The 25,201-nt window shown below is 62.8% G+C and overlaps 1 protein-coding gene across 1 annotated transcript in view; it reads left to right on the top strand.

Annotated features, from left to right (window-relative positions):
• Nucleotides 1-25,201, top strand: part of LOC135459075 (cyclic AMP-dependent transcription factor ATF-7-like) — a 54,039-nt gene that overhangs the window by 24,261 nt on the left and 4,577 nt on the right. The window contains exons 3-11 of the mRNA XM_064734692.1: nt 11,816-11,912; nt 13,623-13,741; nt 18,478-18,660; nt 19,053-19,216; nt 20,165-20,264; nt 20,410-20,544; nt 21,332-21,475; nt 22,767-22,970; nt 23,657-23,765. Of these exons, the coding sequence (XP_064590762.1) occupies nt 11,816-11,912; nt 13,623-13,741; nt 18,478-18,660; nt 19,053-19,216; nt 20,165-20,264; nt 20,410-20,544; nt 21,332-21,475; nt 22,767-22,970; nt 23,657-23,765 (1,255 nt within the window). The remainder of the gene's footprint in view (nt 1-11,815; nt 11,913-13,622; nt 13,742-18,477; nt 18,661-19,052; nt 19,217-20,164; nt 20,265-20,409; nt 20,545-21,331; nt 21,476-22,766; nt 22,971-23,656; nt 23,766-25,201) is intronic.

Below are 25,201 nucleotides of genomic sequence, written 5' to 3'. Positions count from 1 at the left end.
CCGGGGATTCGGGAATGAGCCTTTCCCTGTGCCGGGGATTCGGGAATGAGCCTTTCCCTGCAGTGCTGGGAATTCAGGGTGAGCCTTTCCCTGTGTCCTGCAGTGCTCAGAATTCAGGAATGAGCCTTTCCCGATGCCTTGGAATGCCCCGGGCCGGTGAGTTCGATGCCTTTCCTGCCTGGGATTGGCATGAGCCTTTCCCATCCGCAGGGAATTCGAGAGCACATTCCGCGTCCGGGATCAATCAGTCTCCCTGCAGCTGGGTTTGGTGCAGCCCCCATGTCCGAGTGCACAAATTCAAAATGGCTTCCAGATGCCTATTCCAGGGCTCGCATGAGCACTTCCAGCAGCTCTCCCCGCCCATCCCGGGGGTGGTGTCCCGCCCCCGGTCCGGCCACAGTTCTGCGGCTCCCACCCAGCCGGGTTGGGTTAAAACCCTATCTCGGAAGTTTGGGGCCGCTCCAGAGCACAATTCCAGGTCTCCCAGCCCAGCCTGGGTGTGCAGCCCCCATCCAGAGCACAATTCCAATGCTCCAGAGCACAATTCCAGCGCTCCAGAGCACAGTTCCAGGTCTCCCTGCCCAGCCTGGGTGTGCAGCCCCCATCCAGAGCACAATTCCAACACTCCAGAGCACATAGGTTTCCAGAGCATTTCCCTCCGCCCAGCCGGGTGTGCAGCCCCCATCCCAGAGCACAATTCCACGCTCCACCCAGCACGGGTGTCAGCCCTCCAGGCACAATTGCAGGTCCCAGCCCAGCCTGGGTGTGCCGCCCCCATCCCGGGCGCAGTCCCAGCGCTCCCGCGGGGTTTGGCCGCCCGCAGCCCGAGCGGGGCCGCAGCAGCGGCTCGGGCTCTCCAGGGACGGCCCTGCTGACCTTGGCTTTGTGTTTCCGCACGGCTGCGCCGGCAGCTCCTCGCTGCGGGAAGGGCTCGGGGCCGTGTCTGCTGCAGGAGGGAGGGTCTGGGACGTGACTGGGGAGCCGAGAGCAGCCGGGAGGGAACGGGATGGTGGGAATGGTGGGAATGGTGGGATCGGGTCAGGGTGAGCTGGAACGAACAATTGTGGGCTCAAACATCCCAGGGGGAAATGGGGAAAGGCAAGGGAAACCCGGGAACACCCAGCGCCTCCTGAAAACAGACTGCAGAGGGTTTGGGGGAAGAAAGGGGGATCGGGGAGCTGAACCGTAAATCTGTGGGGAGAGGTGACCGAGAGCCTGGAAAGGCAAGGAAAACCTGGAACACCCAGCTCCTCCTGAAAACAGAGGGTTTGGGGAATAAGGGGATCGGGGACTGCAGAATGGAGCGTGGGGAGAGAACCGTAAATCTGCAGGGAGAGGAGGTCACCGAGAGCCTGGAAAGGCAAGGAAAACCCAAAACACACCCAGCTCCTCCTGAAAACAGAGGTTTTGGGGAATAAAGGGGGATCGGGGAGCTGCAGGATGGAGCCGGGCATGGGAGGGTGCCACAGGAACCGTAAATCTGAGGGGAGAGGAGGTCACCGAGAGCCTGGAAAGGCAAGGAAAACCTGGAACACCCAGCTCCTCCTGAAAACAGACAGGGATTTGGGGAATAAAGAGGGATCGGGGAGCTGAACCGTAAATCTGCGGGCAGAGGAGGTCACTGAGAGCCTGGAAGGCAAGGGCGTGCCCGCTACCCATCCCTGAAAAACGGGTGGCTTGGAGAAGCACAGAGGGATCGGGGAGCTGAACCGTAAATCTGCGGGGAGAGGTCACCGAGAGCCTGGAAAGGCAAGGAAAGCGTGGAACACCCAGCTCCTCCTGAAAACAGACAGTTTTAGGGAATAAAGAGGGAATAACGAGGGGTCGGGGGCTGCAGGATGGGCTGTGCCGGGATAAACCGTAAATCTGCGGGGAGAGGAGGTCACCGAGAGCCCATCGGGGAGGCAGCAGCGGCTCCGCGGTAATGGCCCATAAATCCGCGCTGAAAGAACAGGTGGCTCCTGCGAGAGGACAGGAGCGAACGCGGGGCTCTGGTGCCGCTGCCGATCTCCTTCCTAAAGCGTTAATCACCGCAGTGCCGAGCGAACGCGGGGCTCTGGTGCCGCTGCCGATCTCCTTCCCAAAGCTTTAATCACCGCAGTGCCGAGGCGCGGGCCGGGAATGCGGCGGGAGGGGAACACGGGCAGCGAGGCAGCGAAGGGAGCTGCAGGATGGCCGGAATGGCCAGGAAAAGGCACAGAAACGAGGGTTTATACAGGAAAAGGCACAAAAACAAGGGTTTACACAGGAATGGAGGCACAAAAACGAGGGTTTATACAGGAATGGAGGCACAAAAACGAGGGTTTATACAGGAATGGAGGCACAAAAATGACATTTTATACAGGAATGGAGGCACAAAAATGAGATTTTATATAGGAATTGAGGCACAAAAATGAGTTGTTATACAGGAATGGAGGCACAAAAACGAGGTTTTACACAGGAATGGAGGCACAAAAATGAGGTTTTGTACAGGAATTGAGGCACAAAAATAAGATTTTGTACAGGAATGGAGGCTCCTTTAGAGGGGACAAACCCCAAAGCCGTGAGTGACTGGAATTCTCTTTGTGTCTGACCTGCTGCCCTTCCCAGGCAGCTGCTGCTGTGCCGCAGCTTCCCCAGGAGATGAATCCGCACACAGATCCGCTCACCAACCCTTTCCAGGCGATAAAGCCATCAGCAGCGGCGGCTGCGCGCCGCGAACGGCTGGGCGCGTTCCCAGCGTCGCTCTGAATTGAAGGAAATCGGAAATCGCCACCGCAGGGCCCTGGAGGCTGAACGGGGCCGGGGCTGAGCCGCGGCGGAGCTCGGGCACGGCCGGGCCCTCGGAGCCCCGTCTGGGCTGGGGGCTCGTTTGGGGTCCCGGAGCCCGGTCTGGGTTAGGGGCTGTCTGGGCTAGGGGTTGTTTTGGGTTAGGGGTTGTTTGGGTTAGGGGTTGTTTTGGGTTAGGGTTGTCTGGTTAGGGTTGTTTGGGTTAGGGGTTGTTTGGGTTAGGGGTTGTTTTGGGTTAGGGGTTGTTTGGGTTAGGGGCTGTCTGGGTTAGGGGCTGTTTTGGGGTTGCGGAGCCCACGTTTGGGGTTAGGGGCTGTTTGGGGTCCTGGAGCCCGGTTTGGGTTAGGGGCTGTCTGGGTTAGGGGCTGTCTGGGTTAGGGGCTGTCTGGGTTAGGGGTTGTTTGGGTTAGGGGCTGTCTGGGTTAGGGGTTGTTTGGGTTAGGGGTTGTCTGGGTTAGGGGCTGTCTGGGTTAGGGGCTGTCTGGGTTAGGGGCTGTCTGGGTTAGGGGTTGTTTTGAGGGCACGGAGCCCACATTTGAGTTAGGGTTTGTTTTAGGGTTACAGAGCTGATATTTGGGTTAGGGTTTGTTTTGGGGCCATGGCATTTGGGTTAGAGTTTGTTTTGGGGTTGTGGAGCCAATGCTTGGGTTAGGATTTGTTCAGGTTAGGGTTTGTTTTGGGGTCGTGGAGGCCACGTTTGGGTTACGGTTTGTTTTGGGGTCATGGCGTTTGGGTTAGGGTTTGTTTTAGGGTCGCAGAGCCCACGTTTGGGTTAGGGTTTGTCTGGGTTAGGGTTTGTTTGGTTTAGGGGTTGTTTTGGCGTCGTCATTTGGGTTAGGATTTATTTTGGGGTCGTGGAGCCGACGCTTTGGGGACTGCCTTTGGGGAAGGGCCAGGACTGCATTTGGGAAGGCTGCAGCTGCATTTGGGAAGGGCTGCAGCTGCATTAGGAAGGGCCGTAGCTGCATTAGGAAGGGCCGTAGCTGCCTTTGTTCCCCGCCTGTTCCGTGCGCGGCCCCGCAGCCGCCGGGGCTCCGGGGGTTCGGAGCCGCCCCGGTACCGGGGTTCCCGGGGTTCCCGGGGCTCGGAGCCCCCTCCGCGCCCACCCGGGGATCCCGGGCTCCCCAGGGTCACCGGAGCGGCCCCGGTGCCGGCGCTCTCCGCGGCGCCGTGATTGGCTCACACCGAGCGGCTCCCGGGGGACGCGGGCCCGGCTCCAGCGCGGGGCGCACGGCGGGGCCGCTCCCCTGGCTCCGGGCTGCCGTAATTAACGCCCGGCCGGTAATCCGGTAATCCGTTAATCACCGCGCTCGGGCGGACGGGAGAGCGGCGCTTCAGAGCGCTCCGCCGGGCTCGGGCAGCGCGGCGTGCCCGCCCGCGGGGTTTGGGGCACGAAAATCCCCAATCCTGGAGGGTTTTGGGGGTTTAAAAAATCCTATCCCGCGGGGTTTGGGGTACAAAAAAAACCTCAATCCTGAAGGGTTTTGGGGGTTTAAAAAAATCCCATTCCGCGGGGTTTGGGGTACGAAAATCCCCAGTCCTGAAGGGTTTTGGGGGTACAAAAAAAACCTCAACCCTGAAGGGTTTTGGGGATTTAAAAAAACCCCATCCCGTGGGGTTTTGGGGGTACAAAAAAAACCCGTCCCGCGGGGTTTTGGGGGTTTAAAAACCCGAATCCACGGGATTTTGGGGGTACAAAATCCCCATCCCGCGGGGATTTGGGGATTTATAAACCCCATCTCGCGAGGTTTTGGGGATCCGCTCCGTGTGCCCAGCTGTGCCCAGGTGTGCCCAGGTGTGCCCAGCTGTGTCCAGCTGTGCCCAGGTGTGTCCAGCTGTGCCCAGCTGTGTCCAGCTGTGCCCAGCTGTGCGAACCGCGGCGCTGCTCCTGCCCAGGTGCTCCCAGCCCAGCCCGTCCATCTGCTCCTTCCCAAACCCGGAGGTTCCCTGGCTTTGCTGTGAGGGGTCCCTCGGCCTCGCCCCGTGCCCGGCGCTCCTGGCCCGGCTCCGCTCCCTGGGCCCGGCTCTGCCGAAATTCAAGGGGAAAACGAGAAGGGAAAAGGGCGCGGGGTGCGGAGGATTCGCCCCCGCCGTCCTTGGCTCCTCACGCACCGAGCCAGATGCTTCCTCCCCCTGCCCAGCACCTGCATCCAGGAGGGGGCCGTGCCGGAGGAGCCCTTGGGGATGAGCGAAGCCATAGAAATGTAAATTAAATTATTTACCTCCTCCCCGTTAAACGCTCTGCCCTTCTGGCCAAGGAGGATGGCGGTGGGATGGGGTGGGCTCCGGAACCCGCTCGGCTCTTTGTGTGAAATTGCGGGGAACTTTGGGCAGTAACCTACCGAAAAAAGCATTATCTGAGCAAACAGGGGAGAAAGGGGAAAATTCTCAATTGTGATGCTTTGCACAATGCTCCGTGGGGCTGCTGGGCCGGGGATTCCTCACCCAGCGCTGCCCACAGCGTGATTATTATTGTTATTCCTCCCTTTTTTTTTTCTTTTTTTTTTTTTTTTTTTTCCACACAAGGAAGGACCCGGCATCAATCACGGGGCAGGAGGGAGCAGCGTTTTAAAGGGAAAGGCAGAGACACAGCAGCGTCCCTGGAGCCGCCAGCGCCAAAATGGCCATGTCAGGGTTTAAATCTCGCTGCGGTTTTAGCCGGGGGCAGCTGCAGGGCGGGAACGGCTCCAAATGCAGCCCGGGAGCCGCTGGAGCCGCTTTCCGTGGAGCGGCTCTTCCTCCCCTCCCGCTTTCCGTGGAGCGGCTCTTCCTCCCCTCCCGCTTTCCCTGGCAAAGCGCGGCCCCGCCGGGCAGCCCGGGCTCTCCCAGCGCCTTTCCCGGCCTGGGTTTCCTTCCTGAGCTGCTCCCTCCGAGCCTTCCTCCCTCCTCCTCCTCCTCCCCCGGCAGCACCGGGAGCGGAGCCGCTTCCCGTCCCTGCTCCGGCCGTGGGGAGCGGCCCGAGCGCCCCCGGCCCCCAAAGCGGAGCCTCTGTGGGCGCTGGCACGGGTCGGTTTGGAGGAGGCAGACGGACAGACGGCTCCGTTTGTCCGTGCGGGGCTGGGTCCCTTTGGAGGAGGCAGACGGACAGACGGCTCCGTTTGTCCGTGCGGGGCTGGGTGGGTTTGGAGGAGGCAGACGGACAGACGGCTCCGTTTGTCCTTGTGGGGCTGGGTCCCTTTGGAGGAGGCAGACGGACAGACGGCTCCGTTTGTCCGTGCGGGGCTGGGTCGGTTTGGAGAAGGCAGACGGACAGACGGCTCCGTTTGTCCGCACGGGTCCCTTTGGAGGAGGCAGACGGACAGACGGCTCCGTTTGTCCGTGCGGGGCTGGGTCGGTTTGGAGGAGGCAGACGGACAGACGGCTCCGTTTGTCCGTGCGGGGCTGGGTCCCTTTGGAGGAGGCAGACGGACAGACGGCGCCGTTTGTCCGTGCGGGGCTGGGTCCCTTTGGAGGAGGCAGACGGACAGACGGCTCCGTTTGTCCGTGCGGGGCTGGGCTGTGCCGAGCCGAGCGAGTGCGCGGCGCTGGCCCCGCACCGACACCTCCTTCCCGCCGGTGCAGCGGGGCTCGGTCATTGCCGAGCTCCTTCCCTGCCGTGAATCACCGCGACCGGGGCGCTTGGGGCACATTAGCGAATTAATTCATTAATCCGAGTGGCCGGGGAGGAGGGAATTACCGGGCATTGCTCAGATGGGAGATGGGGATGGAGCCGGGGTCAGCACACCCGGGACAGCCCCCGCGGGTCCCCTGCCCACAGGGTCACCCCGACCCCGCCTGGGGCCCGGTGAGCAGGGAATGGCGATGAGCTGGGAACGTCTCTGCAGCCCGGGGATGAGCAGGGAAATGAGTTTGGGTCTCTGCAGCCCCGAACGCAGAGCGTGGCCGCGTTTCCAGGCGGTGACTTTGAGCTCAGCCCGTGCTCGCCCCGCGTCGCTTCCCTCCCGCTCCGCAGCGCAGCCTCCTGCCGCTCCCTGGTGTCCCCTCCGCGCTCGGCTGGCTCAGGGCCGTGTCCCCAAGGGCACGGCGGCTCCGGCGCTGTCACCGCGGTGGCCGCAGTGCTGTGATCGCAGTGGCCTCAGCCCCGTCACCACGGCGGTTCCAGCCCTACGGCCGCGGTGGCTCCAGAGCTGTCACCGCGGTGGCCCCGGCCCCGTCACCAGGGTGGTGGCCCCAGCCGTGTCACCCTGTCACCCATCCCCGTGGCCAGGGCGGCTCCAGTGCCGAGTCACGCTCGGAGCAGGGCTCGGCCTCCCCGCGCCGCTGACAGCTCGTTAATTAATCCCGTTAATGCCGCCCTGAGCGGCCCCGCAGCTCCCCGGCCCTGCCGAGCCCGGTACCGCCGGGAATTGCGGCCCGGTACCGCCGGGTTCCGCCGGGAATTGCGGCCCTGGAGCCGCTCGGTGCTGCCGCAGCCCGGTACCCTGGGGTTCCGCCGGGAATTGCGGCCCTGGAGCCGCTCGGTGCTGCCGCAGCCGGTACCGCCGGGTTCCGCCGGGAATTGCGGCCCGGTACCGCCGGTGCCGGGCTCGGAGCGGGCCCGGCTCGGCCGAACCCTGCCCCGGCTCCCCCTGGCGCGGCCGCTCCGGCTCTCGGGGGGCAGGAAGGGCCCCGAGCAGCCAAGCGAGCCCTCGTCGCTCGTGTCGCGCTCGTTAAGCGGCGGCACCAATCGCTCCCGCATGGTGTGTGCGCTACGGGCGGCTCGGAACGGCTCGGGACGGCTCGGCACGGCTCGGAACCAGCGCGTCCATCCCGGGGCTGTCACAGCCCGGGGGCACCGCGGGTTCGTCCCGCCCGGCCCGGCTCGGTTCCGTCCATTTTCCATGCGGAAAACGCCGAATTTGGGGCTGCGGGAAAGCCCGAGGGCCGCTGGCAGCGCTCGCCCTGCTGCTGTCCCTCGCCCCAAAGACTTTACAGCCAACATCTTCTTTTTAATTCCGACACCCGCAAAATAGCAGCTGAAATAACCCTGCTGCATGTCAGCTGCTGATGGAAGGAGATTAAATATTAAAGCCAGCGCTGTGGCTTTAACTCATTCCATTTTTTTTCCCCTCGTTCCCCCCCTGCTCTCCCCCTCCGCTTCCCCTCTCTGTGTAAAATGACATGATTTAGAGCCCGAGCGCCAGACTCAGCCTCTGGCTTTCGGCGTTTGGAAATGCGTGCGGGAAGATATATTGTGTCTGTGAGCATTTCTGCGCAGGGAAGGAGAGAGCTCCCGAGCTGCGAGCCCACATAAAGATGTTAAATAGAGCTGTAACGCGCGCCCGGCGCACCCAAAGTGCCGGGAAAAAAAAAAAAAAAAATTAGGGGAAAAAAAAAATCCGGCAATGAAGGAAAATGAAAGATTAAAATAAAGCTGGCGTTGGCGAGGCCGGGCTGGGGCTGCTGGGGGAGACACGACCCCGCGCTGCGCCTCCCGCTCTTCCCTCCCTGGCCCAAAAATCGCATTTATTCAGCGCAAAGCGGAGCGGGAGAATTGGGGATTTTCTTCTTTTTCGTTTCCCCCCACCGCCGTCTCAGGTGCTCGGGTTTCCGACGCCGCCCGCCTGCTCAGTATTCAAATATTCATCCCAGCCCCGCACAAAAGCCGGGTTCGTTTCCCTCCCTTCGCCCCATCCCAGCAGGGTCCCACCGCGGGCAGCCCAATTCCATAAAACCGGGGGATTTTGGGGCCAAAAACACGGAAAAACGTGGGTGTCCCTTCCCCTCAAAACCACGGAAAAACGTGGGTGTCCCTTCCCCTGCAGGGCCCCTCGGTGGGGCGATTCCCGAATTCCCGAATTATTGAATTCCCGAATTCCCCAATTATTGAATTCCCGAATTATTGAATTCCCGAGTTCCCGGATTATTGGATTCCCGAATTATTGAATTCCCGAGTTCCCGGATTGTTGAATTCCCGAATTCCCCCTGTCCTGCTCCTTTGTTCGGAGGTTTCGGGGATGGATCTGTGAGAGCTCCTCGGACAAAAAGCGTTTGTGGGAGGCCGGGGCCGAGCAGCGGGCAGGGCAAACAAGCCCGGATCAGGCAGATTTTGGCCGGGCTGCCGAGAAGTTGATGTGGGGTTTATTTAGGGTTGGGTTACGGAGCAGAGCCGGGGGAGATGGAGGGGCTCCGTGCCTGGCAAAAACCAGCTCCGATTTCTCTGAATCTGAGCCCAAATCGCGGGCGGCCAGCAGAGCACCTGGAGAGCTCCGGAGGATGCTCAGTGTGTGTGTGACCCCCTTGTCCTTGGGCCCGGGGACAGGGCCGGGGCCGGTCTGGGTGTCCCCGGGTCTGGGTGTCCCCAGGTGTGGGTGTCCCCAGGTCTGGGTGTCCCCGGGTCTGGGTGTCCCCAGGTCTGGGTGTCCCCGGGTCTGGGTGTCCCCAGCTCTGGGTGTCCCCACGTCTGGGTGTCCCCGGGTCTGGGTGTCCCCGGGTCTGGGTGTCCCCAGTATGGGTGTCCCCACGTGTGGGTGTCCCCGGATCTGGGTGTCCCCAGGTCTGGGTGTCCCCGGGTCTGGGTGTCCCCAGGTGTGGGTGTCCCCAGGTCTGGGTGTCCCCAGCTCTGGGTGTCCCCAGGTCTGGGTGTCCCCAGGTGTGGGTGTCCCCAGGAATGGGTGTCCCCAGGCTGGGTGTCCCCAGGCTGGGTGTCCCCAGCCTGGGTGTCCCCAGGTGTGGGTGTCCCCAGGTGTGGGTGTCCCCAGGCTGGGTGTCCCCGGGTCTGGGTGTCCCCAGGTCTGGGTGTCCCCGGGTCTGGGTGTCCCCAGGTGTGGGTGTCCCCAGGTGTGGGTGTCCCCAGGCTGGGTGTCCCCGGGTCTGGGTGTCCCCGGCTCTGGGTGTCCCCGGGTCTGGGTGTCCCCAGGTGTGGGTGTCCCCAGGCTGGGTGTCCCCGGGTCTGGGTGTCCCCGGGTCTGGGTGTCCCCAGCTCTGGGTGTCCCCGGGTCTGGGTGTCCCCAGGTCTGGGTGTCCCCGGCCATCAGGGAATTGTCCCCTGCCATTGAGGGGACGGATTGTCCCCTGTCACCGAGGGATTGTCCCCCCTGCGCTCAGCTCAAGAATCAGATTGATTTGCTCACAGAGCAGAGCCATAAATAAAGCCGTGGACAGGCCCGCGGTGCGTGTCCCCGTGGGGCAGCCCCACAGGAGCGGGTGGCTCTGGGTGGGCCTGGGAGGGAGGGAAGGGGAAAGGGCCGGAATGTGGAATGTGCTGCTGTTCTGCTGCTGTTCTGCTGCTGCTTTGCTGCTGCTTTGCTGCTTTGCTGCTCTGCTGCTGCAGCGTTTGTTGCCGTGCCCAGGGCGCTGCGGAGCCGGCCCGTTCCCCGCTCGCTTTGTCGCAGTCTATTAGGAGAGCTGCAATCCATCCTGCGCTTTATGGGGCTGTGCTTTAACCCCGTCCGTGCCGAGCTGCCCCTGCCTGCTCGGCCTTTGTGTGCCTCTGCAGCCCCACGGCCAGACCCAGAGCCTGCCCCAGAGCCTGACCCAGAGCCTGACCCAGAGCCTGACCCACAGCCTGACCCACAGCCAGACCCAGAGCCTGACCCACAGCCTGACCCACAGCCTGACCCAGAGCCAGCCCCACAGCCTGACCCAGAGCCTGACCCACAGCCAAACCCAGAGCCAGCCCCACAGCCAGACCCACAGCCAGACCCAGAGCCTGACCCACAGCCAGCCCCACAGCCAGACCCACAGCCAGCCCCACAGCCAGACCCACAGCCAGCCCCACAGCCTGACCCACAGCCAGACCCACAGCCCTCCATGGGATTTCACCCTCCCTGAGGGTGGGGTCCATCCTGCGGCTCCCCCCGGTTTGGGGTTTGGGTGGGGGGCAGATGCTGCCCCTCCCTCACTCCATAAAACCTCAGGAGCTGAACCTGCAGCTGGGGGCCAGCTCTGCCCTCGCCCCACGCAGCAAAAGTTGCCCAAATTGCACCAAATTCGCCTCTTCCTCAGCCAGCAACAGAGTGGGAATCTTGGGGTTCAGAATTTCATTGCGTTTACCCCTAACCCTTACCCTGCTCCCACAGCCCTGTCCCCTTCTGTCCCCTGCTCCCACAGCTGTCACCTTCTCACACAGCCCTGTCCCCTTCTGTCCCCTTGTCCCACACCCTGTCCCCCTCTGTCCCTTCTCCCACAGATCCTCTCCCCCTCCATAGGACGAGCCCATAACCCCCAGTGCTGATTGCCCGTTCTGTGCCCATAACCCCGAGCGCTGATCGCCCGATGTGTGCCCGTTTTGTGCCCGTTCTGTGCCCATAACCCGAGCGCTGATCGCCCATTCTCTGACCATGACCCCAAGCATTTATCACCCGTTCTGTGCCCATTCTGTGCCCATGACCCCGAGCATTGATTGCCTGTTCTCTGACCATGACCCCGAGTGTTTATCACCCGTTTTGTGCCCGTTCTGTGCCCATAACCCTGAGCGTTGATCGCCTGTTCTGTGCCCGTTCTGTGACCATTCTGTGGCCGTTCTGTGCCCATTCTGTGCCCATACCCCGAGCATTGATCGCCCGATGTGTGCCCGTTTTGTGCCCATACCCCGAGCGTTGATCGTCCATTCTCTGACCATGACCCCGAGCATTGATTGCCCGTTCTGTGCCCATTCTGTGCCCATACCCCGAGCGTTCTGTGCCTGTTCTGTGCCCATGATCCCGAGCATTCATTGCCCGTTCTGTGCCCATACCCCGAGTGTTGATCTCCCATCCTGTGCCCGTGCTGTGCCCGTTCTGTGCCCACACCCCGAGCGCTGATCGCCCATTCTCTGACCATGACCCCGATCATTGATCGCCCGTTGTGTGCCCGTTCTGTGCCCGTTCTGTGCCCATAACCCGAGCATTGATTGCCCGTTCTGTGCCCACACCCCGAGCGCTGATCGCCCGTGCTGTGCCCGTTCTGTGCCCATTCTGTGCCCATACCCCAAGCGCTGATCGCCCATTCTGTGCCCATTCTCTGACCATGACCCCAAGCATTGATTGCCCGTTCTGTGCCCATACCCCGAGCATTGATCGCCCGTTCTGTGCCCATTCTGTGCCCATACCCCGGCTGATCGCCTGTGTGTGCCGTTGCCTTGCAGAGGTTCACCAACGAGGATCACCTGGCCGTGCACAAGCACAAGCACGAGCTGACGCTCAAGTTCGGCCCCGCTCGCACCGACTCCGTCATCATCGCAGGTACGGCACAGCTGCGCCCCAGAGACCCCCTCATCTGCATTTCATCAGCCTCCCACGGTTTTTCTTTATTTTTTATGGTGGTATCAGGTTTTGTGGGGTTTGGGGTTTTTTTTTTAATATTTTTTTTTAAGCTCTCGCCGTTTTTTATTAAAGGCTGGAGGATTTATGGCCAGAAGGGCTTTCACGTCTCTGCGTGTGCTTTGAGCGCGATGAGCCAGCCCTGACGGAGCAGCTTCCCCTCTCAGCCCAGGTGTCAGTTTTCCCCGAGCTTTTGGGAAGCTGCAGTTAATAAATTAAATAAATAAAGTAAAATAAATAAATAAAATAAATTAAAGCCCCACGAGCTCTGCAGAGCCCCAGCCAGAGCTCCCACAGCCTCTGTAAAATGGGGGGAACCCAAACCCCACAAGACCCCCAGAGTCCCTCTGTGTCCCTGCTGGGTGATAGAGGGGACACCCTGGAGGGGTTTTGGGGAAAACGAAACAAAACAAAACAAAACAAAGCAAAACAAAACAAAACAAAACAAAACAAAACAAAACAAAACTGCAGCAGCAGCAGCAGCAGGCTGGCACCTCCTTCCCTGCTCATCTCCTGCCCAGCCCCGGGGCTCAGCCAGGGAACGGGAATGCAGGGAATGGGAATGCAGGGAACGGGAATGCAGGGAACGGGAATGCAGCTGGGCTCCCCAGGGCTGGGGTGAGCTGTGCCTGTGGGCAGAATTCATTCCCAGGGGGAATTTCAGGATTTCTCTCTCTGGAAAAGCACGAGGGGATGAAACGCTTCAGGAGCACAAGGAACAAGGTCACCCTGACACTCGGGGCCGCTCTGGGGTAAAACACAGAAAAAACCCCAAACAAACCCAATTTAGCCATGGTCACATCAGGACCAGCTGAAGCCCCAAAAATCAATTTATCCACAGCTGGTCCAGGACCAGCTAAACCCCCAAAAATCAGTTTATCCATGATCAGTTCAAGACCAACTAAACCCCCAAAAATCAATTTATCCGTGATGAGATCAGGACCAGCTAAACCCCCACACCAGTGCAGGCCCAGCGTGTCTGGCACAGACGGGGGAGTGAGGGCTGTAAAACCCTGCTGGCTGTGAGCAGAGAGATCTGGGCCCGTTATTGCCTGAAATTCCATTATCCCAGGCTTTTCTGAGCCACCATTTTGTCTCTGGGATTTTTGGGACCATTTTGTCTCTGGGATTTTTGGGACCATTTTGTCTCTGGGATTTTTGGGACCGTTTTCTCTCTGGGATTTTTGGGACCATTTTGTCTCTGGGATTTTTTGGGACCATTTTGTCTCCGCGATTCTTTGGGACCATTTTGTCTCTGGGGTTTTTCTTTACCATTTTGTCTCTGAGATTTTTTGGGACCATTTTGTCTCTGGGATTTTTGGGACCGTTTTCTCTCTGGGATTCAGAGCTGGCACAGGAGGGGAGAATTCCCAGGGAATCACTTTGGGGTGGGAGGGACGGGGATCCCACAGCCAGGAACTGACAGAAACCCTCAGAATGATCCCCTTGTGATTGTTCCCCTGAACAGCAGAGAGACAAACCCAGCTCACAGTGACTGTCCCGTTCCACAGTGTCACCGGCTGTCCCCAGGGTGACACCCACGGCCCCGGGGCTCCCACTGAGGGGTCTGGGTGGTAAAATGGGGATTTTTGGTTTTGCTCTCCCTGACCAATTCCCGGTGTTCCGACCCAGATCAGACCCCGACCCCGACGCGGTTCCTGAAGAACTGTGAGGAGGTGGGGCTGTTCAACGAGCTGGCCAGCTCCTTCGAGCACGAGTTCAAGAAGGCGGCCGAGGATGACGAGAAAAAGGCAAGAGGGGACACTGGGAGCACTGGGAGGGACTGGGAGCACTGGGAGGGACTGGGGGGACTGGGAGCACTGGGAGGGACTGGGAGCGACTGGGAGGGACTGGGAGCACTGGGAGGGACTGGGAGGGACTGGGAGGGACTGGGGGCACTGGGGGGGACTGGGAGGGACTGGGAGGGACTGGGAGCACTGGGAGCACTGGGAGCACTGGGGCACTGGGGGGCACTGGGGGGCACTGGGGGGCACTGGGGGCACTGGGGGGGACTGGGAGCGACTGGGAGGGACTGGGGGCACTGGGGGGGACTGGGGGGCACTGGGGGCACTGGGGGCACTGGGAGGGACTGGGGGGCACTGGGAGGGACTGGGAGCACTGGGGGGGACTGGGAGCACTGGGAGGGACTGGGAGCACTGGGAGCACTGGGGGCACTGGGAGCACTGGGGGCACAGAGGGCACTGGGGGCACTGAGGGCACTGGGAGGCACTGGGGGGCACTGGGAGCACTGGGAGGGACTGGGAGCACTGGGGGGGACTGGGGGCACAGAGGGCACTGGGGGGCACTGGGAGCACTGGGAAGGACTGGGAGGGACTGGGAGGGACTGGGAGGGACTGGGGGCACTGGGGGGCACTGGGAGGCACTGGGAGGGACTGGGAGGGACTGGGAGGGACTGGGGGCACTGGGGGCACTGGGAGGAACTGGGAGGGACTGGGAGGGACTGGGGGCACTGGGAGCACTGGGGCGGCTCCTGTGCAGGCACGGCCCTGGCGGGATCTGCTGCCCTGCGGGGCCTTGCTGGTGTCCCTCGGGTGACTTTGGCGCCGTTCCCACCGATGCTGGCCTGCCGAGAGCTGATTGAAGGGTTCATTATTCCTTTGGCTTTGCACTTCGGAAAAAGGGGGGAAATAGAGAGGGGGAGAGCCCAAAATACCTGACAGGGAAGGAGCTGCAGAAATAGAGAGGGGGAGAGCCCAAAATAATGGCAGGGAAGGAGCTGCAGAAATAGAGAGGGGGAGTACCCATAATAATGGCAGGGAAGGAACTGTGGAAATAGAGAGGGGGAGAGCCCAAAATAATGACAGGGAAGGAACTGCAGGGCCCGGGGAGGGATCAGAACCCCCGGACCCGGGGAGGGATCAGAACCCACCGGACCCGGGGAGGGATCAGAACCCACCGGACCCGGGAGGGATCAGAACCCACCGGACCCGGGGAGGGATCAGAACCCCCGGACCCGGGGAGGGATCAGAACCCACCGGACCTCGGATGGGATCAGAACCCACCGGACCCGGGGTTACAGCAGAACCCCCCGGACCTGGGTTGGGATCAGAACCCACCGGACCCGGGGAGGGAGCAGAACCCACCGGACCTCGGTTGGGATCAGAACCCCCCGGACCCAGGGTTACAGCAGAACCCACCGGACCCGGGGAGGGATCAGAACCCACCGGACCTGGGTGGGATCAGAACCCCCGGACCCGGGGAGGGATCAGAACCCCCGGACCCGGGTTGGGATCAGAACCCCCCGGACCCGGGGTGGGATCAGAACCCCCCGGACCCGGGGAGGGATCAGAACCCACCGGACCCGGATGGGAGCAGAACCCACCGGACCCGGGGAGGGATCAGAACCCACCGGACCCGGATGGGATCAGAACCCACCGGACCTGGGTTGGGATCAGAACCCACCGGACCCGGGGAGGGATCAGAACCCACCGGACCCAGGGTTACAGCAGAACCCCCCGGACCCGGGGAGGGATCAGAACCCCCCGGACCCAGGGTTACAGCAGAACCCACCGGACCCGGATGGGATCAGAACCCACCGGACCCGGGTTGGGATCAGAACCCACCGGACCCGGGGAGGGATCAGAACCCACCGGACCCAGGGAGGGATCAGAACCCACCGGACCTGGGTTACAGCAGAACCCACCGGACCTGGGTTGGGATCAGAACCCCCCGGACCCGGATGGGATCAGAACGCCCTCGGGGCCCCGGCCCGGCGGGACGGAGCCCGGGAGGGGCAGCACGGGCCGGGGGCACCGGGGCTCCGTCGCAGCTCGGTGGGCAGGAGGGAGCAGATTCGCTAACAAAGAGCTCCGCGCTCCGCCAGCGCCATCGATCCCGGCTGCCCCCGCAGGCCGGGAGCGCCGGCGGCTGAAGGACGCGCGGATCTCATCAGAAAGCAGCTAATTAAGGACATTTGCAGCCCCCGCCCCGCCCGCTGGCCGGGCGGGAGCGGCAGCAGATGCGTGCCGGGCGCGCAGCCTGGCACATACATTTACTAAATTGATGTATGGCCGCGCATACGCTCGCAGTCAGCGGCGCTGCTCGGAAATAAACTGCGGGAGCCGAGCCGCGTAAATCTTGCCGAGATGGGGAACGGAGGAATTCAGAATTAAAACTGAAACCTGCCTTCCCAGCCGCTCCCCCCCTCCGCCAATAACAGGCTCTTTAAACCGAAATTGATCTCTCTCATTGGTATGCGGCTGCGGCAAAGGCTCCTGCCCTTTGTTCTGGAGCGGGGAAGGGAGGCACGAACGGCCGGGAATGGGGGCAGGAATGGGCAGAGATGGGGGGCAGGAATGGGCAGAGATGGGGGGCAGGAATGGGCAGGGATGAGGGGCAGGAATGGGCAGAGATGGGGGCAGGAACAGGCAGAGATGGGGGGCAGGAACAGGCGGGGATGGGGGGCAGGAGCAGGCAGGGATGGGGGGCAGGAACAGGCGGGGATGGGGGGCAGGAATGGGCAGAGATGGGGGACAGGAATGAGCAGAGATGGGGGGCAGGAACAGGCGGGGATGGGGGGCAGGAACAGGCGGGGATGGGGGGCAGGAATGAGCAGAGATGGGGGGCAGGAATGAGCAGAGATGGGGGCAGGAACAGGCAGGGATGGGGGGCAGGAACAGGCAGAGATGGGGGGCAGGAACAGGCGGGGATGGGGGGCAGGAATGAGCAGAGATGGGGGGCAGGAATGGGCAGAGATGGGGGCAGGAACAGGCGGGGATGGGGGGCAGGAGCAGGCAGGGATGGGGGGCAGGAATGAGCAGAGATGGGGGCAGGAACAGGCAGGGATGGGGGGCAGGAGCAGGCAGGGATGGGGGGCAGGAATGGGCAGAGATGGGGGGCAGGAATGGGCAGAGATGGGGGCAGGAACAGGCCGGGATGGGGGGCAGGAATGGGCAGAGATGGGGGCAGGAGCAGGCGGGGATGGGGGGCAGGAACAGGCAGGGATGGGGGGCAGGAGCAGGCAGGGATGGGGGGCAGGAACAGGCAGGGATGGGGGGCAGGAATGGGCAGAGATGGGGGCAGGAGCAGGCGGGAATGGGGGGCAGGAGCAGGCAGGGATGGGGGCAGGAATGGGCAGAGATGGGGGGCAGGAACAGGCAGGGATGGGGGCAGGAACAGGCAGGGATGGGGGCAGGAACAGGCAGGGATGGGGGGCAGGAATGAGCAGAGATGGGGGCAGGAACAGGCGGGAATGGGGGCAGGGAAACGGGTATTGCTGCACCCCCGGCCGCGGCTGGGCTCTAAAAGGGCAGGGAAATGGGAATAAGGGCAGGGAAATGGGAATAAGAGCAGGTACGTGGGTATGAGGGCAGGTAATTTGGTTATTGCTGCACCTGCTGTGGGCAGACCCACCCGAGGAACCACACAGGAGGCTGGAGCTGTGATGCTGTGTGAAACAGCCCAAACGGAGGGGCTGGAGCTCTGAAATAGCCCAAAACACCCCAAAATGAGGGGATGGATGGACAGATGGAGCAGGGATGGACGGATGGATGGATGGATGGATGGATGGATGGATGGACGGATGGATGGATGGATGGATGGATGGATGGATGGATGGATGGATGGATGGATGGATGGATGGATGGATGGAGCAGGGATGGATGGATTGTGGATGGATGGATGGATGGATGGATGGATGGATGGATGGATGGACGGAGCAGGGATGGATTGTGGATGGATGGATTGTGGATGGATGGAGCAGGGATGGACGGACGGATGGAGGGACAGGTGGACGGACAGACGGACGGGCAGGGAGCAGGCAGGGACGGGGCGCAGGCTGGACGAGCAGCTGCCAGGGCTGCTTTGGGGCAGGAGCAGGGCCCGGGGGATTTGCCTGCTCTGGAGCAGCATCCCTGCCCTGCCACGGCCCCCCTGCACGTCTGGGACCCCAAACTCAGCCGTCCCCTGCCCCGGGGTCCCCTGCACGTCCCTGGCTGGTTCCGCCGGGCCACGTGGCTCTGCTGGATCCCAGGGTGGTGGCAAGGGGCCAACTCCAGGCATATGGTGGGGTTTTATTTTAATGGGGCGCTCATAGATATTTAATAACTTGCATGGCTCTTTGTTTGCTTTTGATAATCGGGTAATAAAATAATTCAGGCTGATTTATACAATGTTTTACAGCTCTTGTGTGAGTGGAAGTGGCTCCTGTAACTCGCAGGCGCTTGCCTGGGGTGCCTGTTCTCCTTCGCAGGGCCCTTTTTGTGCTGAAAATCCCAGAGACAGCCCGGGGGCAGTGCTGAGTGTCCCTGGGCCCCACACGGGGCTGCCACGGGGGCTGCTGCAGTGCCAATAAATAACAATGATAATAATGATAATAAATGGGCAAGGCCGGGGGCCTGAGCCTCCAGCCCGGGGAGCAGAGAGCCTTTCGCAGGCAGCGCGAGATGGGGGCTCCTTCCAGGGTGTCTGTCTGTCCTCCCAGCCTGTCTGTCCGTCCATCCCGGCTGACCGTCTGTCCCTCCCGCAGGGCTCGGCCGCCCTGGACATGTCGCTGCCCTCCACGCCGGACGTGCGGATCAAGGAGGAGGAGCCGCTGGACGTGGACTCGTCCCCGCCCGAGAGCCCCTCGGCAGCGCGGCCCCGCTCGCCCCCGCGGGACCGGGACCGGGACCGGGACCGGGACAGGGACAGGGACAGGGACCGGGACAAGGTGCGGCTGGGCCCTGGGGACCCGGCTGGGCTCCTCAGGGCGGGATTTGGGCTTTATTGAGACCTGATTTGGGCCTTTCTGGGGCCTGAGTTGGGCCTCTGAAGGGATGGAGGGGCTGGAGATTCACCCCTTCCTAAAGCACCCCAAATGGAGGGGCTGGAGCTCCTAAAACACCCTGAATAGTGAGGGGCTGGAGCTTCACCTCCATCCCAAACACCCTGAATAGTGAGGGGCTGGAGCTTCAGCTCCCTCCCAAACACCCCGAGCTCAGTGGCTGGAGCTTTGCCCCCTCACCGTGTGGGCCATGTGCTCCCCTGAGTTTCTGCGATGGGGTTTCTGGAGCCTGAGGATCTGGCATTGAGCAGCCCCTGTCTGTGCTCTGTGCCCCCCAGGAGGGCCCCCCCAAGGCCGTGGTCCTGTCCACCCCCACGCCCACCATCGTGCGGCCGGGCTCGCTGCCGCTGCACCTGGGCTACGACAGCCTGCACGCCGCGGCCACGCTGCCCTCGCCAACGTCGGTCATCACACAGGCACCGCCCGCCAGCCGGCACCTGGGGTGAGTGTGGGCTGGGAGAGATCCGACAGACAGACTGACACACAGACAGACTGACAGACAGACTGACAGACAGACGGACAGACACAGCTGGGTGAGTGCAGGCACCGCCCGCCAGCCGGCACCTGGGGTGAGTGTGGGCTGGGATCCTGACAGACAGACAGACTGACAGACAGACAGACTGACTGACAGACACACAGACACACGGACAGACAGACACAGCTGGGTGAGTGCAGGCACCGCCCGCCAGCCGGCACCTGGGGTGAGTGTGGGCTGGGAGAGATCCAACAGACAGACTGACACACAGACAGACTGACAGACACACAGACAGACTGACTGACTGACAGACAGACAGACACACACAGCTGAGTGAGTGCAGGCACCGCCCGCCAGCGGCACTGGGTGAGTGTGGCTGGGAGAGATCTGACAGACAGACGACACACAGACAGACTGGTGAGAGCTGACATGACTGACTGCACGGACAGACACACAGGCGGCGCTGGTGAGTACAGGCAGGGAGAGCTCCAGAGGCAGGAATTCCATCCAGGAATCATCCCCTGGGAGCCAGGGAGAGCTGCCACAGTGGGGCTGCTGGGCTGGCACAGCTGGCACAGCTGGCACGGCTGGCGCTGCCATGGCCCGGGCAGTGGTGCAGGGCTGCTGTTGTGTTTTGCAGCTCTCCCAGGGCAGTTTTGCAGAGCTGCTGTTGTGTTTTGCAGTTTTGCAGAGCTGTTGTTGTGTTTTGCAGTGGTGCAGAGCTGTTGTTGTGTTTTGCAGTTTTGCAGAGCTGTTGTTGTGTTTTGCAGTTTTGCAGAGCTGCTGTTGTGTTTTGCAGTTTTGCAGAGCTGTTGTTGTGTTTTGCAGTTTTGCAGAGCTGTTGTTGTGTTTAGCAGTGGTGCAGGGCTGTTGTTGTGTTTTGCAGCTTTGCAGAGCTGTTGTTGTGTTTTGCAGCTCTCCCAGCTCCTCCCTCCCTCTCGTCGTGCAGCTCGCCAACGGCCAGACCGTGCCCGTGCTGCCCGGGCCCCCCGTGCAGATGCCGTCGGTCATCTCGGTGAGAGAACCTTCCAGAACCTGCCCTGTGCTCCGTGCTGGTGTTCTGGCACCCAGGGTGGCAGGGGCTGAGCACTGCTCGGGGTTGGCAGCCCGGCCCTGCCAGGAGCTGCTCCGGTGCCAACGGCTCTGTCCCGTGCCCGCAGCTGGCCCGGCCCGTGGCCATGGTGCCCAACATCCCCGGCATCCCCGGGCCCCCCGGCAGCACCGGCGGCAGCAGCGGCGGCAGCAGCGGGTCCCTGTCGCCCTCAGCACTCCCGGTGCACTCGGAAGCCAAACTGGTGAGTGGGGGCACTGTCAGGGGTCCCCAGGCTCCTGCAGCTCCTGCCTGGGGCAGCCCCCAGAGCCAGGGAGGGGATTGGGCACCATTGGCACCATTGGCACCCCTGGGTCCCTCAGGGAAGGGATTGGGCACCACTGTCACCCCTGGGTCCCTCAGGGAGGGGATTGGACACCACTGTCACCATTGTCACCACTGTCACCCCTGGGTCCCTCAGGGAGGGGATTGGGCACCATTGTCACCCCTGGGTCCCTCAGGGAGGGGATTGGGCACCACTGTCACCACTGTCAGCCCTGGGTCCCTCAGGGAAGGGATTGGGCACCAGTGTCACCCCTGGGTCCCTCAGGGAGGGGATTGGGCACCATTGGCACCATTGTCACCCCTGGGTCCCTCAGGGAGGGGATTGGGCACCATTGTCACCCCTGGGTCCCTCAGGGAGGGGATTGGGCACCATTGTCACCCCTGGGTCCCTCAGGGAAGGGATTGGGCACCATTGTCACCACTGTCACCCCTGGGTCCCTCAGGGAGGGGATTGGGCACCACTGTCACCATTGTCACCAGGCACCCCTGGGTCCCTCTGCACCCTCAGCTCCCGCTGCGGGCGCTCGGGGACACCTGGGCCCTGCAGCCTGCCTGGCCCCTGGGGCTGCCAGCTGGGCAGGGCTGGGCTGGCACTGCCCGCTGGGCTGGGCGCTGCTGGTGCCCGTGTCCAGCGGGGTGGCTGCAGGGGCTGCAGGGGCTGCCGGGGCCCTGGCAGCTCCTCCGATGTCCCTCTCTGTCCCTGGCAGAGGCTGAAGGCCAGCCTGGCAGCCTCCTCCTCGCTGAACGGCAGCAGCCTGGCCGTGGGCTCGGCCAGCACCTTGGTGACCGCGCGGCCGGAGCAGAGCCAGGGGGGACAGCACCCCGACACGCCGTCCCCGGCCCAGCCACAGGTGTGTGAGTGTGTGTGAGTGTGTGTGTGTGCGTGTGTGTGCTGGGGCTGCTGCTAGTGCTGCTGATAATGCTGCACTGGAGCTGCTGCTGGGGCTGCTGATAATGCTGATAATGCTGCTAATGCTGCACTGGAGCTGCTGATAATGCTGATAATGCTGCTAATGCTGCACTGGAGCTGCTGGGGCTGCCCTGGGGCTGCTGATAATGCTGATAATGCTGCTAATGCTGCACTGGAGCTGCAGGGGCTGCCCTGGGGCTCCCAGGGCTGGCAGGGAGCACAAACCCTCCCCGCGCCCTCCCCACACCGCAGAAGGGGTTAAACCCTGTCACCCTGTCCATGCCAGGGCTGCTCAGCCCTGAGGCGCCCCCAGCGCACCAGGCAGGGCCTCCAGCCCTGCTCACCTGCCCGGCAGCCCCGGGGCTGGTGGGGAAGGAGCGTTTCCCCTCCTGCCCCTGCCCAGGCCTGCGTTAAACGCTCCCGCTCAGGCGATCAGCCGGGCTGGCTCTGCCGCAGCCGAGTGCCAGCAGCCTCCGTCAGCGAGGCCACCTGCTCCCCCCGGCTGGCTGTGCAGGGCTTGATCTCCATCTGCTGCACCGGGGCTGGGCCGGGCCCTCATTGTGTGGGGCTGGGCTGGGCTGGCCCCTCCTTGTGTGGGGCTGGGCCGGGCCCTCTCTCCATGGGGCTGGAGCTGCTCCACTGCCAGCCCTGGCTGTTCGCCCCAATAAAACTGAGGCCCTACAAACCCTCCCGTTCCCTACAGCTTGTTTGGCTGGAGGTTTTGAGGGGAAAATTAATTTTTAAAGCAAATTGCATTCTTGAAAGCCGGGATTATCTGCTGCCCCGGCGGTGGCAGTGGGACCAAGCTCCGCTCACTCTGCGGTGCCAGCGCCGTGTCCTGCCTGTCCCAGAGCCGCTGCTGAGCCTGTCCCTGTCCCCTGTCCCTGTCCCCTGTCCCTGTCCCCAGGTGTCCCCAGCCCTGCCCAGCTCTCCCCATGTCCCCCTGTCCCCTCAGGTGTCCCCAGGTGTCCCCAGCCCATCTCCCTGTCCCCAGGTGTCCCTGGCCCATCTCCCCCTGTCCCCTCAGGTGTCCCCAGGTGTCCCAGCCCATCTCTCCCTGTCCCCTCAGGTGTCCCCAGCCATGTCCCACTGTCCCCAGGTGTCCCCAGCCCATCTCTCCCCATGTCCCCCTGTCCCCGCAGGTGTCCCCAGGTGTCCCCAGCCCATCTCTCCCTGTCCCTGTCCCCAGGTGTCCCTGGCCCATCTCTCCCCATGTCCCCCTGTCCCCGCAGGTGTCCCCGGCCCAGCCCACGCCCAGCTCGGGCTCCGGGGGCCGGCGCCGGCGCGCGGCTGACGAGGACCCGGACGAGCGCCGGCAGCGCTTCCTGGAGCGGAACCGCGCGGCCGCCTCGCGCTGCCGGCAGAAACGCAAGCTCTGGGTGTCCTCGCTGGAGAAGAAAGCCGAGGAGCTCACCAGCCAGAACATCCAGCTGAGCGTGAGTGGGGCACAGGGCTGGGCACGGCCTGGCACGGGGCTGGCACGGCCAGAACATCCAGCTGAGCCTGAGTGGGGCACAGGGCTGGCCCCACGCCTGGCCACTGGGCTGGCACGGCAGAACATCCAGCTGAGTGTGGTGGGACAGGGCTGGGCACGGCCTGGCACGGGCTGCCCGGGCCCGGCCAGAACTCCAGCTGATTGTGAGGTGGCACAGGCCCTGGCCACGGCCTGGCACGGCTGGGAGGCTGGCCGCCAGTCTGCGAAGCTGGCTGAGGTGGGGACGCTGCGCAGGCCTGGCACGGAGCTCTGGTCCCTCAGAACAGTGACCGCCAGAACGAGTGGGCAGTGGCACTGCGCTGGCAAGGAGCCGGCACGGCGCCAGAACATCCAGCTGAGTGTGAGTGGGGCACAGGGCTGGGCACGGCCTGGCACGGGGCTCGGGCCGGCCAGAACACCAGCTAGCCTGATGGCCAGCCCTGCACGGCCTGGCACGGCCCAGCTGGACACCCTGATGGGTGGCCGGCTGGGAGCCTGCAGGGCTGGCTGGCCAGAACTCAGGAGCCTGAGGAGTTGGCAAGCCCTGGGTGGGCCTAGGAACCAGGTTTTTGGAAGCTCTGAGGGTTTTGGGTCACCGAGGGTGTTGGGACGCTCTGCGCAGTGACTCAGTGTCTCTGTGTCCCTCAGAACGAGGTGACGCTGCTCAGGAACGAGGTGGCGCAGCTGAAGCAGCTGCTGCTGGCGCACAAGGACTGTCCGGTCACGGCGCTGCAGAAGAAGAGCCAGGGCTACCTGGGTGAGTGATGGCACCCCTGGGCCGGGCTGGGCCGGCTGCCCCTCGGGCCGTGCCTGCCACCCGCTGCCACCCGCTGTCCCCCGGGGTCCCTGCAGGGCAGGGCTGGCACAGCGCCCATGCAGAGCGCCCGGGTGGGCCCAGGACACCCCAAAACCCCCTCGGAGCCCCCCAGCACATTCCTGCCCATCCCCCAGACTGTCCCTGCGACCGTGGGGTGGCACCTGCTGGCACGAGGGCAGTGCCAGGGCAGGGTGGGGGTCCCTGTGCCCCCCTGTGCCCCCAGGGCAGGGTCCCTGTGCCCCCCATGTCCCTGTGCCCCCCATGTCCCTGTGCCCCCAGGGCAGGGTCCCTGTGCCCCCCTGTGCCCCCAGGGCAGGGTCCCTGTGCCCCCCATGTCCCTGTGCCCCCCATGTCCCTTGGAAATTCCAAATTTGCTGCCCCACACCAAGGCCACACTCCCCCCATGACATCCTGGAGCTCCATTGCTCATTCTCTGCCATTCCCTCAGCTTGGCAGTTAAACCAAAAGAAAAAAAAGGAAAAGGCTGGTTTTTATCTCCTTTTCTTCCCATAATTTTCTTTTTTTAATGCTGGCTGTTTCATTATCACCGAGCCGGGAGCTGACAGGATCTGGGTCCTGCTGCCCTGCCTGCAGTGCCAATTCCAGGCTGCTGAGAGGCTTTGGGAGGACGCTGGAGTCCTCTAGTGTTCCTTGGAAAAACGGGAGCACGGGCTGAGAGTGCAGGAACACGGGCAGAAAAAGCAGAAAAAAATACCTAAAAAATGAAAATTCAATGTTCAGGGCTGTGCCTTGCCCCCTGTGTGGGTCTGTGGGGTTCTGCCCTGCCTGGTGGGACACAGGGGTCTGGCACAGCCACTGTAATCCCTGGAAAAAATACCTAAAAATGTGAAATTCGGTGTTCAGGGCTGTGCCTTTCCCCCTGCCTGGGTTCTGCCCTGCCTGGCGGGGCACAGGGCCACTGTCACCCCTGGGTGGCTCCGAGCCCCTCAGGTGTCCCCAAATCCCCAAAGCCCTGCTTCTCCCTGCTCGTCCCAATTCCCCTCAGCAGCAGCAGGAATTCATCGCGCATCTGCAGGCTGGGAATGAGATTCTCCCGTCCCCTGTGCCCCGTTTATGGCCGGGGTTTGTGGCCAGGCAGGTCCCGCACAGAGCCCCGGGTCCGGGGGGATTGCAGCTGCTCGGGGCTTCATTGGGAGCTGCGTTGTGGGTCTGCACTCTCGGGGTGCCAGGAGGGGCTGAGCCCCACACCGGATTGTATTGGGGTTCCCTGTGCCAGAAACATCCCAGCTGTGCCCTTGTTTGGTCCTTGAAAGGGAGATGGAATTCCCTGCTGGCGCCTCTGGGTGCAGAGCCCTGGGCGCTGGGGTTGTGGGATTTTATCGGGGTTTCCTGTGCCCAGCTGTGCCCTTGTTTGC

This window comes from Zonotrichia leucophrys, chromosome 29 (genome assembly GCF_028769735.1).
Source record: "Zonotrichia leucophrys gambelii isolate GWCS_2022_RI chromosome 29, RI_Zleu_2.0, whole genome shotgun sequence".
Classification (NCBI taxonomy): Eukaryota; Metazoa; Chordata; class Aves; order Passeriformes; family Passerellidae; genus Zonotrichia; species Zonotrichia leucophrys.
This window is presented reverse-complemented; position numbering and strand designations above follow the sequence as displayed.